The sequence below is a fragment of the Misgurnus anguillicaudatus genome, chromosome 13 (assembly GCF_027580225.2).
Source record: "Misgurnus anguillicaudatus chromosome 13, ASM2758022v2, whole genome shotgun sequence".
Classification (NCBI taxonomy): Eukaryota; Metazoa; Chordata; class Actinopteri; order Cypriniformes; family Cobitidae; genus Misgurnus; species Misgurnus anguillicaudatus.
In genome coordinates, this window is record NC_073349.2 from 17,745,863 (window position 1) to 17,758,942 (window position 13,080).

The 13,080-nt window shown below is 41.3% G+C and overlaps 1 protein-coding gene across 12 annotated transcripts in view; it reads left to right on the top strand.

Moving 5' to 3' along the window:
- The window catches only part of agrn (agrin), a 329,502-nt gene that overhangs the window by 104,401 nt on the left and 212,021 nt on the right, over positions 1-13,080 (top strand). For 2 of the 12 annotated variants that reach the window (XM_073875251.1, XM_073875254.1), the window contains exon 1: positions 9,178-11,057. The exons of 9 other annotated variants lie outside the window; for them this stretch is intronic. In XM_073875251.1, coding sequence (XP_073731352.1) covers positions 10,895-11,057 — 163 coding nt within the window. In that variant the 5' untranslated portion in view covers positions 9,178-10,894. Of the gene's footprint in view, positions 1-9,176; positions 11,091-13,080 lie in introns of those variants that run through there. One more of the 12 variants, XM_073875250.1, reaches the window with a different exon arrangement.

Below are 13,080 nucleotides of genomic sequence, written 5' to 3' on the forward strand. Positions count from 1 at the left end.
TCCCACATTTGACAGTTACTCTTTGAAAACTGTCTGATTGATGTGAGAAAGGATGAAAAGGCTGTTTTGTGGAAGGAGACTTGCAGAGGCTCTTGATTTGAAATATAAATAATAGAAGCTCCTTTTTTCTCCTCGGATGGGAATGTATGCCAATTAAGATTCCCTTCTGCCCTCTACCCAAGATGATCTGGCACGACAGAGAACGAGCCGTAAGAGAGAAAGAGGGAGAAAATGAAAGGTTGAAGAGAAAGAGTTCATTACTGTAAATGCAAATGAAACGGTCCCAGCGTATAATAGCTTGTCACTGTCAGAATTGATAAGAGAAAAAAGCTTGGTTTGTGTGGACAAGTGTGCCCTTGCATATTTTGAAGAATTTAGAGTGTGTGTAGCTACAGTATAATATATTGGAGGATCCTACATGATAGAGATGGTACAGTATGGTATATTCTGATGCAGATAACGGGATATTTAAAAAGAGCTTTTAGAGTGTTTATGAATTTTGTATTTAGCTCAAGCTTGTTAGGCCTCCACATAGAAATGTAATATTCATAACAGCGGACTGTGAAATATTCTGAAAACATAAAACACTGGAGACTGTAACTTTCTGAAATGCTGTGAAATACTTTTTTATGGAGAACAGATTGCCCATTAATTGTTTGTCAGTATTTGGATTTATATATGTGGTGTATCTGTGTGTGTGTGTGTACCTGGTAATTATCACGTTGTGGGGACCAAATGTCCCCACAAAGATAGGAATACCAGTAAATTTTTGATTTCAAATGTCCCCATGAGGAAACAAGCTAGCTAATAAATCAAACAAAATAGTATTTCTTGAAAATGTAAAGTAAGAAAAAGTTTGGGGTTAGGGTTTGGGGAAGGAAATAGATTAACAGTTTGTACAGTATTAAAACCATTGCAACTCGCAAACATGAGTGATTTACATGTTACGTCAATGCAAAGACGCGATTAGGCATCCTGCGTCGCGGTAAGCGCAGCACGAATTACGTGTTCTGCGCGAATTGAGCGTTGCCACGGGAAACGCGCGACTTGAAAAATCTGAACTTTGGCGGTTTCCGCGCCGCGATCTGGACCTTGCTGTAGTAGTGACGTGGTTACAAGAAGGGAGCGGAGTGGCGGAGTCTCAACAGAGTTGCAGAAGCCCCTCCCATTTCCGCGTGAATGTTTCGAATGACTAGAATTTCACGCGCGAATGAAGCGAGTGAACTCAAATGTTCAATCGTCCAACTACATGTGAATAGCGCGATTTGCCGCCTCTACCTCGGCTGGTGGGAATGCACCATTATGCTGCGTTTACACCAGCCGCGGTAGAAGTCAATGCAAAAACGCGATTAGGCATCCTGCAGCACGGTACGCGCGATGCGCACTGCGCGTCCTGCGCGATTTGAGGGTTGCCGCGGGAAACGCACGAGTTGAAAAATCTGAACTTCTGCGGATTTCTGCGTCGCCAACCAGGACCTTGCTGTAGTAGTGATGTGATTATAGGAAGCGAGCGGAGTCTCAGCAGAGTGTCTCAAATGACTAGAATTTCACGCGCACCTTTCAAGCTCGAATGAAGTGAGTAAACTCAAATGTTCAAGCTTCCAACTATGCGCGAATAGTGCGTTTTTGCCACCTTTACCGCGGCTGGTGTAAAAACAGCATTATAGTGATCATATTTAATTGTTTCTCAGTCTCTTTAATAGAATACACCCAGAAAATACAGGAAATGTGTATTTAGAATTAAAACTGTATAAAAATGTAAACTGATGTGTCAAGTTTTAAGGGGAAAGTCCCCTTCCATTTGAGCAATAGTAGGAAACTGCAGGATCTCTAAACCTAAATCAGATTAAATCCCAATTTGTAATTTTAAAGAAATTCGTCTTTTTACTTCATTCTGCTCAAAAACACTCAAGATGTGTTTAGTGCCAAGAAAGGTCACACTTAGACCCAATCCCATTTTTCTGTCTTACCCCTACCCCTTAGTTTTGCACATTCACGTGAGGGTAAGGGCCAATTGGGATAGTCCTTACTCTCACGTGAATGTGCAAAACTAAGGGGTAGGGGTAAGGTGAAGGGGTAAAATAGAGAAATGGGATTGGGCCTAAACACTGACGATGCCTAAAGAAAATATTTAGTTCTGAAAATAAAAAAAATTGTTTACATATTCCCTGTATGTTCTGTTTTAATAAAAAAGATTGAAAAATAAACATGGATGTACATTAAAACTTCTAATGGCGCATTCACACAGGGCGTACGCGTTGACGCTTCCCATTCACTTTTAATTGGTGACGTCAAGCGTTGGCGAACTGAATTGTGGATCCGTCGGCGCCGCATCACTGCCGTTGCTCACGGCAGAAGTTGAAAATTTCTCAACTTTTCAAGCGGCAACGCAAGCGTCAGCCAATCAGATTGCCTTATGCAAATAACCTAGGCAGAGCCAATTACGTTTATGGAAGACCGGAGCATGTGCTGCGGCCCCTGTGATTGGCTGTTGGTCACGCTTTAGACAAGCCTTCCGTTAAGCGTTAACACTTACGCCCCGTGTGAATGCGCCGTAAAACAACAAGTCTGGTGGTTGCATACCCTACTGAAAAATTCAGCAAAGACCAGCATAAGATGGTAGCTGGTTTTAGCTGGTTTAAGGTGGCAGTAGCTGGTCTAAGCTGGTTCTCCCAGCCTGGCAAAGCTGGTCAAGCTGGTGGGTCAGCTGGTCTTCCAGCGTGACCAGCTAAGTCAAGCTTGACCAGCTTAAAAAGTGACCAAAACATAGCTTGACCAGCTTAAAACATGACCAAAACACAGCTTGACCAGCTTGATACACCAGCAATACCAGCTAAAACCAAGCTAGGAGACCAGCTAAAACCAGCTCACCAGCTTATGCTGGTCTTAGCTGGATTTTTCATTGGAGTTGTACTGTGTGTGTGTCAGTATATGAGTCTGTGTGTGTTTGGTTACAAGCAATCATAAACTATGAGCTAGAGAAGAATGTAAAAATGTCCAGACGGGCTGGTGAACCACTCCCCTGCTCCCTGAGCACTTGCTGCTTTGCAGACGTGCCTTCATTTAAAAATGAAGTAGCACAGCTGGTTCTTGTCTATATACTGTAGACCTGCGTGAAACGATATTCATTCGGCACTCTCGTTTGTTTGTTTTTATAAAATGTGGCTCACACCATGTCACCCAATCACTGCATCCTCTCCACCTCTGGTTAATTTATAGTAGATGGAAAACAGGCTGAATTTGGCCTCTATTCAGCAGAGGTTAATTATGTAAAGGCGAATCTGTGCTGCTATTGATGTTGGAGGATGAACCGAAAATAAGTATTGTCTCAAGTGTAGATTTGCCGATAAATAGACTGCAGTACTACACAGAAGTTTCCGTGATAAAATGTTGCACCAGACAGATGGTGTTGAAGTAGCTGAGCCAGAAGCTGAAATGTGCATGTCATTATTTCATTTTCCATACATTGAACTAATGAACAGCATTCAGAGATCATTTCCACTAACAGAAATTCTCAATAACAACTCGTGGCTATGCCGCCTTTCTCGTACAGATTTTGTAAAAACAGATCAGGAGATGGAAAGCAGTGTAGGTTCTCAACTTGATAGGGTGGCACTGTGAGTCTTGGATATTTCATTATGTTTTTATGGTAAAGGCATAAACTGTTATGAAGTCCTCAAGCAAAACCAGTTGAGAATCGCTTCAGCAAGCCGCTCTGTTTAGACCAAGCTAGTCCTCAAATTTAGTTCCACAGCTGCCCACCTGCATTGCCTTGGAGTTCAATCACATAGCTCCTGTCCGTCATGGATGGCATCTCTCATGAATCCCAGCGTCAAACACAGACAAATTCGGGCAAGTCTCCAACACAAGATTCACTCACTGCCATTCGTGCTGTCTCTTTGTTGGCACATTGCCTCATCGGCTCCTTAAAGATCCCCCACCTTCCTCGCCCTGCCATGGTCCCAGCACAATTGTCCTATGAGGGCCATTAAGAAAGCACTTTGAGAAATAAAGAACAGAGTGGGTAGCTGAAGCATGGCAAGTATTAAATGCTGCAATCATTATTGCAGTTACCATGATGAGAGAGAATAACAGCACGCTGATGAATGATGGGCTCTGAATGCCGTCGCTGGTTAGTTCTTCTCCATTAGTGCGCAGCGGCTGGCCTGTTCCCAGACCTCCAGCTCTCAGCCCCGGGCAGCTGCGCTCCTGCCTGCGCTCAACAGCTCGTCCCAGGGTGAGGAGCAATCTGGGTGGGGGGGTAATGAGCTTGCTCCACCCAGAGCTGAAGATCCAGCTGTGGAAGAAATAAGTCTTCATCAAATGGATGTTTTTGTTTGGAAAAGTTTTCTGGTGGAGACGTAGTTAGGGATTACGTAAGATCACAAATGTTCCTGTAGCTGAGTGGGTAGACCATTGGATTAGCAACACAAAAGCCATGGGTTTGATCCCAGTCAACATGCATACAGATAAAAGGAACTTTGATGGAATGTTTGGATAGAGGCATCTCAGTTTTGTCTTGTATGAAAACAAATCCACAAGTGATCTTGACAATGTCACAATTTGGGCTAATGGATCTTGTTTAAAGAGATTTTTAGGAGAAACGCCTGAGACGAATGTTGATTCCCTAGGGAAATGTAAGAGCAACCACTGAGCAATAAAACATTCCTCCGGAGTGATTTATTTGCTCGTTCTTAGATATACAGGAGAAGGTGGGATTTATTTGATGCTGGTTTTCTTCAGTCCTAAAGCACTTAACCTGAGTGGCAGTGGCTATCCTCAACCAAAATCAATATGTGATGTACGGTAGACGCCCGCGTGCTGAGCACACATCACCTAATAGGTATTATGTTGAGGACTGAGCTAGGAAAGAAGGATTAGGGTAATTGTGTTTTATCTGCTGTGGTCTTTAGTGGATTGTGCCAAGGACACACACACACATGAACAATATACAGTGAGGTATAGAGAGACCTATGCAGTGACCTTTGCAACTGAAGATGCCTAAAAATAGTGGAAACTCTTTTGAATTATTCAGATAGCAGAATGGTACTAAAGCATTTTTAATTGTGTTGGTTGGTTGGTGGGTTAAGAGTTAAACTGTTATATTGCTTCAGTTGCTAAATTGGACATGAAAACTACCACCAAAATTTTCTTTTTTTCTGTTTGCGTCAAAAAAGGACGGGACAAACCCGTTGGGTTGTAATTTACAGTAACGTATGCTGGGTTGTTTTAAAAGGGACATTTCACAAGACTTTTTTAAGATGTCAAATAAATCTTTGGTGTCCCCAGAGTATGTGTGTGAAGTTCTAGCTCATAATACCGTAAAGATAATTTTTTATAGCATGTTAAAATTGCCACTTTGTAGGTGTGAGCCAAAATGTGCTGTTTTTGGGTGTGTCCTTTAAAATGCAAATGAGTTGATCTCTGCACTAAATGGCAGTGCTGTGGTTGGATAGTGCAGATTAAGGGGCGCTATTATCCCCTTCTGACATCACAAGGGAAGTCAAATTTCAATAATCTATTTTTTCACATGCTTGCAGAGAATGGTTAACTAAAACTAAGGTACTGGGTTGATCGTTTTCACATTTTCTAGGTTGATACAAGCACTGGGTAGCCAATTATAGCACTTAAAGCAACACCAAAGACTTTTTTTACCTTAAAATAACGTTTCCAAAAAAGAGTCAGTCGTTCATCCACTCGAAACAGGGTGAACGGCACTTTCACATTCGCTTTGCAGGCCTCTATCGGCCAAAACCGCACTAAAGAAGTTTCCAACTGTCGGGTCACGGTCCTGTAGTTCCAGTGAAAACTACAAAAACTTGCTTTACGGCAGACGTACAATCCAATCAGAGCCAGCTATGCTGCAGTAGGCTAAATTATTTATGACAGTGGTAATGGACAATTCCGCTTTCAACCTGTAGGGGGAGCAAAGAGCAAAAACTCTTTAGTGTTGCTTTAAACATGGAAAAAGACAGATTTTCAAGATATGTCCCCTTTAAGCCAAAGTGATGGGTTGTTTTAACCCATTGTTGGGTCAAATTTAAACATTTTTCCCAATGGCTCAGGTCGTCCCTTTTTGACCTAATGTTGGATTGAAAAAAATATTCTCGGCTTTTCAAGAAAATAAAGCCTATTTGTAGGATTATTGATTTGTTTGCAGTATGACATTTTGACACAATTAAGATCATACACACATTAAACATGTTGAGTTGTTTTAACCCATGGTTGGGTCAAATATGGACAAACCCAACTGTTGGGTTATAATAACAAATTAGGTTTAAACAATCCAACATTTTTTAGATTGTAGTATTACTCCTTATTGTTATACAGTAAGAAAAACCATCTTATCTGAACACAATGTTGTATCAAAATACATCACATTTATACAACAAATACTACTATGATATATACATATAATATAATATTATTTAATTATTTATTGTTTAGCATTTCTTTTTTATTACTTTTTTACATTTATAAACCCATTTTTTATTATGGGGTGAAAAACAGATATTTATTAACAATTTTGGGTTTTGTCGGAGCCGATGGTGTAGTGGACAGTGCTCCGACATATGGTGCAGACGCAATTTCTGCCACCCGAGTTCGAATCACGGCTCGAGGTCCTTTGCCGATCCCATACCCCTGTTGTCTCCTTAAATACTGCCTATCAAATAAGAAAAAATGGCCTAAAAAGACTATTTTGGTTTGATTCTGTCGTGGTTGCATAAACCACAGCAGATACAAGGCTGAGTTTGTGTATATATATAAGTTTTGTTTATATATCATTTTACCAGAATCATCTGGTTTGAGATCGGTGTGCAGAACAGACAGCATGAAGCTGTCAAACTGACATAGATTTGATTTGGACATCTGTACCCATGGGATTGTTGGAAATGACGGGAACCATACGAACCACAGTCTTCAAACTCATGTTGTTCAAACAAAACTATTGAATTGACAGGTACGAGTTAAAATTAGAACTGGAACCTCGACATATGGTTTTTGATGTTCCGGGTCTGATAAAATGACTAGATTTTGTGCAAACAGCTTAATTTGTGTGATAGCCCACACCTGGATGCATCGTAGACAGGCGGAGTGCATCCACCAGACAGCGGGCCAGCCGGCAGATGTGTTCTCACGTTAAATCACACTGATGTCATTTCCCATGTGTAAAGTCTCTCGTTCTATTGACACGCCGGCAGACAGTGTGAAAGAAATTCTCATTTCTTCTCCAGCGTGGTAGTGGGGTTGTTTTCTATTTTTGCAAGCTGTATGACAGAACACTGGAGATAGGAACTCCCAGCCGTTTAGCTTATTCTCACACATGCAGTAGGTTTCTCCATCTCCCACCTTTCTCCTGAAATATCTCGCTGTATCTCTCTTTCTTCCTGTCAAATTTGTGTCTGCTGCATGAGCAGTGTGGCGTAATGAGTTGGGTAGTTAGGAAAATCTGCTCATAATCAAAACTGTCTAATTTATGTGATGATAATCTATGCAAAATGACAATCAACCAGCTGCTGCGCTCTGTATCTGGAAGGAGAAATTTGCTGTCTAAAGACTCCAACATGTGATGAAGTAACAGGGCAACAGGTTTAAAGGGCTCTTAGACGTGTGGTGTTTCTGTAAAATGTTCATATGGATTGGGGTTGTGCACAACTAAATATCCATAAATGCACCTTAAGTCATTTAGAAGAGATGTTCTTGCATTTAACTATACAGAATTGTAAATAATAGAATAGCATTTTTAAAACAGCATGCCGCTCCATGTCACATCAACCCTAAAGAACACCAAGCATGCATCATTCCAGGAACTTGGCAAGAGAAACCAGCAGAAGCAGATAAAAAGCCTCGCGGCTGATCTCCGTGTGAGAGCGGGAAGTGCCGAGAGTTTGTGGTTGTTTCTTAATGAAAGTTGCCAGCTGGGAGAGCACACTGAGAGAGATGTTAACCTTCTGAGATAGCACCACATTAAAGATGCATCACTGAGTGCTTTGAAGTCAAATTAGGTCTCATTTGAATCATGATAGAGGGTATGTCGAATCCACCAGATGTGGCGCCCCCTTCTGTTTCTTCATTAGCTGATGGGAGTTATTTTAGCTTTCTTTCTCGAATGATACTGAAGGACCAGTTGTCTTTGCTAAATGTATTACTTAGTCTGCGTGTCAGCCTGAAGGGAGATTAATGGCCTTGGTGGAGTGTGGGTGTTATTCATGGGGCCCAGCACCACAGCTGGTGAGTGAACCCAGGGCCCCGTGCTGGAGGCCTGGTTGACCCCGCGTTCTCTGGTAGGAGCCCGAATCCCCAAGGCCCCTAAAGTCAGTGTCCAAAAAGATAAACGGCCCCTGATGCATAACCTTGTAAGATATGTTTGTGCGCGGCTATGTATCCAGAGAAGGGTGGGGTAGGAAACAGACCGTATACATAATTGATAGCATGTACTGGCTTCTTTGTAAAGATGAACCTCTGTTGTGTACATGTCAGTTAGTATTGGAGATGGGGGTGTATAAAAAATAATCATGAGCTTTCTGTGCTGTTGACCCCATTATGGATGTAAAATAAACATTTGTAGTAGTGAGAAACTAGTAAAATGATGCTATGGATTAAAACACATTTTCTACTGATATCCTGCCAGCATATTCATATTCACTCCTGAATATTCATGTGCATTTATTTTTCACAGTATGACAGATGAATAAAAAACATGGCACGGTGTCACACGAAGATTAATCATTACGTGTTTTTTACAATTCGGGGATGTTTTGCCTGCCTGTTGATTTTTATTGCATGCGTTTCTCTTCGCACCCCCATTCTTCATTTGCATTGTAAATTGAGTGTTTTCCGTTATCGCTCATAAAAATACTTGAATAAAAACCTTAAAGTTTTTTCTGAATCTGTTCATTACATTTTCTATATTTCTCCACAAAGCCAGCCATTATAATGTAGCACAATTGAAATAGATTGTTGGCTACACTGTCCTCAGAAAGCTTGACATGTTTTTGGTCCAGTTGCCCTTTTGTGTTTCGCTGTCATTCCAGCTTCCCCCCTTTTAAAACACTCCCAAGTATTCCCAAAAGCTTTTCTTTTCCCCCTCCCTGCCTCGCCGCCTCCCCCTTCTTACCCCTCCCATTCCTTTGTTAAAGACAGCCCCTCATCCACACCCCCTCTCACTATCTTCCCCTTCATTCGAAGCAGAGAGAGGGAGACACGAGCGTCCGTGCCGTGAGGATGTAAGAAACGCGCTCCCTTTATTATCCAGCGTATCCGAGGGATGGACTAAGTATCATTAGGCAGTTTGCCTTCTTTTTTCTGCTTTTTTTCTTACTCTCCACTCATTTCCGAGCGCCGCTCCCTGGCCACAGCTCTCTCTCTCTCTTTCTCTCTCTCTCTCTGGATGAACGCAGGCTCGCACTGACAGGGTACCTGGCACTCCGGGGATTTCTGACATGAATAGGACCGATCAGTGTGTATGTTTTGGCTAGCACTGAACACTTCCTCCGAGATCAGCCTGAGCGAGTTGGAGTCCAGGAGAGGACACGAGGAGAAACATCGGGAGAAGAGCAAGCGCACGGAATGGATGCTTGAGAGAACGCAACGGAGAGAGACCTTTAAATAGCATCTGACTCTAATGCAAATAAATCAGAATGAAACCGGCACTTTTACAAAGAGACAAACAATTAAACTAAGTGCACTGAGCAGCTCGCCTTTCCTTGGAGTCGTTCGCTAAAAAGGACAGAGGCAACGCATTTCTGAACCAGTCTTGTGTGCACACCGGCAATCTCAGCTGTTCTCCATATCGTATCTTGTTTCCGGATGCCCGAACAGAGGGACGCGTCTGCCCGACATATGTTTTGAGGGACAGGTCTGCTCACTCGACACCTACAACTGCCCACCGTACACTTTCCTCTCCGCTGACAGGAAAAATCGGACCTTGTTGCCAAAAAAAGCTGTGTTTTGAAGGAGGTGGGGGAGCACGTGGAGGGGGTCGCTCTCTGGGGCATATGGTCGAGTTGACCCCAGACAGCTGCGGACTCTCTGTGAGCTAATTCATTTATTCAGGAGGTCCACGCTGGGGCAGGGGTTAGAAAAGTTTCTCAATTTTACGACCAAAGACGAGCCTCGTGTAACAGTTCAGGAAGGCTTGGCTCGAGTGTGTGTGGTACATTTTGTATGTTGTGTGTGTAGATGAAAGGCTAATGACTCTAATTGAAGCCTGGGAGCAACAAATCGTTTCCCTGGGCCGAATGCTAGCATGATGCCCAGCCACACCCGCAGTCAAACCTGACACGTGCCACGCGGAGATCAACCTGGCAACTTTACGCGGATGGTGTGCACAGACAGGTGGCATCACAGCTGAGGAAATTTGGAGAATAGAGTAATTGTGCCATATTAATTAGAAGTAACATTAAAGAGCCAATTCATTACTAATTCACAAAGTTCTGCGTTTGGGGATTTATAGTACAAAGTGCACAGGAGTTGTTTGCCTTCGTTTGTGTGTGTGTGTTGCCAGTCTAGGCCGGGGTCCAGCAGATCTTTTTGTTCAAACACACTCAGGCAAACTAACCTTTCATGACCATCCACCCCTGTGTTTTGGAAAATAATGGAGGGTTTCTGGAAAGGTTGAGGACATTAGGAACGGGAGTCGTACCCTCCCGCAGAGGATGTAATTTGGGAACAAAATGCGTTGCTTGGAGACCGGTGAAAGCATTTGCCTACATTTTTCTAAAAGGAACTGCTCTGAAGTGTCCGTCGAGAAGCGCCACTGGAGTTTAAGTTGAAATTCCCAGGAGCCGTCTCTGGATTTCTTTGGTCTCTCGGCCACTGTACTTCATCTTCCTTCTTCTCAAAGTCCCTTCGGATCACCTTGGCGTACTTCAGGGAAAACGTGGAGTGGAGTATGACCAGTTGTCAGTACCCCACACCGCCCCCGGAGAGGGACCGCATGTACCAGCATAAAGTATCGCTGGTCGTGCGGTACTTCATGATACCTTGCAACATCTGTCTGATACTGCTGGCCACTTCAACGCTCGGCTTCGCCGTCCTCCTCTTCCTCAATAACTGTAGGTCACAGTTAATGAAACATGACATGCAGTGTATGTATATATACATATATGTCTATGTGTATGTGTTCATCTAAATATACACAGGTGTAGTTAAACATTCTCTGTAGATTGTATAAAACCTTGGTTGAAAGGTTGAAAAACGTAAAGTTAAAGGTTAGTGGTGCTCTTGTATGTAGGCATTTGGACACAAAAGTATTTGGATGCTTTGGGTACATTTGAATGCTGTACGTTTATTTAAAGGTAACTTAAATAACTTTAAGCCAACTTGCCCCAAAGTTATTTTTAGTCGCTTTATGATATTTATTCTTACATATTTAGGTCCATAGCAAAGCAAGCACAGGTTTAGTAAATCATAATAACTCGACTGTACTAATACTTCTACTAATATTTGAAAACCAGTTAGTAGTTAGTAATATATGTTGTTTTCACTTTAAACTGTTTTCAATTTAGATATCTAATGCAATGACATTTGTCCATTTTTAGGGGTAGCTTAAGATTTACTTTTTTAGGTGAACTATCCCTTTAAGTATTCAATGCTTTTTAGAATTACTGTAAGAGCCTGGAGTTTTCCTACTGTGCTGTTCACAGAGGTAGAGAGGCATTTTGACGGATGGATGGTTCAATAAGGATCGATGGCAATCAAAAACTAATCCCTAATGTGCAGGCTTCGATCCCCTGCCTGACAGTGAAATGATTAAGGATGACACAGATAAACTGTTCTCATCGTATAAAGTGCTTTTAGCGCTTGTGTGTAAAAAACACGGGCCGGTGGCATTCTGTCATCCCCGAAGCGCTGGTATTTAGCCTGCACAGTGGGATGAAGGGGGCAGATTAAATGCCTTTGGGTGTGAAAGCTTGGCATTAGCGACAGTGCTTACAGTATCTGCTTGAGTGAATCTGCAAACGCTTTGGTGTCTTAGGATGCACCGCCAGCCTGTGTGTTGCCAGATAGATTTGCCACTATGCTTACAAAGGGGAGATTGAAGAGAAAACGTGTGAGCTTCAGAGCGTGTCACAATGCTCTTTGATGACATAGAGCAGCAGGTAATGCTCTTCTTTGGATGTCTTACCATTTCCATCCTGTTTTATCAGCGTTTTCGCACTCTTAGATCCACGATTTTCTCTTCTTCTGTAAATTTCATTTGAAACTATTCTGTGCTTGAACAGCAATGTGTTTACTAGACTTGGAGGATTTCAATGCATGTATTTGTAGTTTCTGTAAGGTTGTGCGACACACTGACAAAAATGATTCATTAAATTTACTTCAATTTTTTATGTTTAGTGGTGGCACTCAATTTATTTAAGCTACATTTAAACAAAAAAAAATTAGAAAAACAAAACAAAAAACTTGTTTAAATGTATCTTAAATGAATTGATTGCAACCACTTACTGTACCTTAAATTAAAAAATTTAATGAATCTTTTTTTTGTGCAGGAGAAAGGTTTTATAGGGTTTTTTTTGTAAAATGTGTTAACTAGAAATATAAAAGCTGAATTTTGATTCCAAAATTCATAAAAGTTGTATTCACCCGTGAAGAATGTCTTGTTGGACAAAACGTGTAAGTGTCATAAACTTGAAAAAAAGAATATGCTGGATTTACTTAAAAAAATTTAAATATAGTGCATCATTTTAAGCAATTGCAATTTTTTAAAGTAAGTTTTACATGGAATTTTAAGCACTTTAAGCTATTAAAATTTTTAAGTAAGTTTTACATGGCATTTTAAGCACTTTAAGCTATTGCAATTTTTTAGGTAAGTTTTACATGGAATTTGAAGCAATTGCATTTTTTTTAAGTAAGTTTTACATGGAATTTGAAGCAATTTAGGCTTCATGTAAAACTTACTTAAAAAGTGGATGCAGAAATGATGCATTATATTTTTAAGTAAATCAAGTGTATTATTTTTAACAGTATATAAGGCCACTGCCTAGGAAGTTATATCAGTCAAGTAGTTTCAACACAAAATTATTAAGTTAATTTCCTTCTTACAAATTTTACATGATAAAATTTAGTTGAATTTAC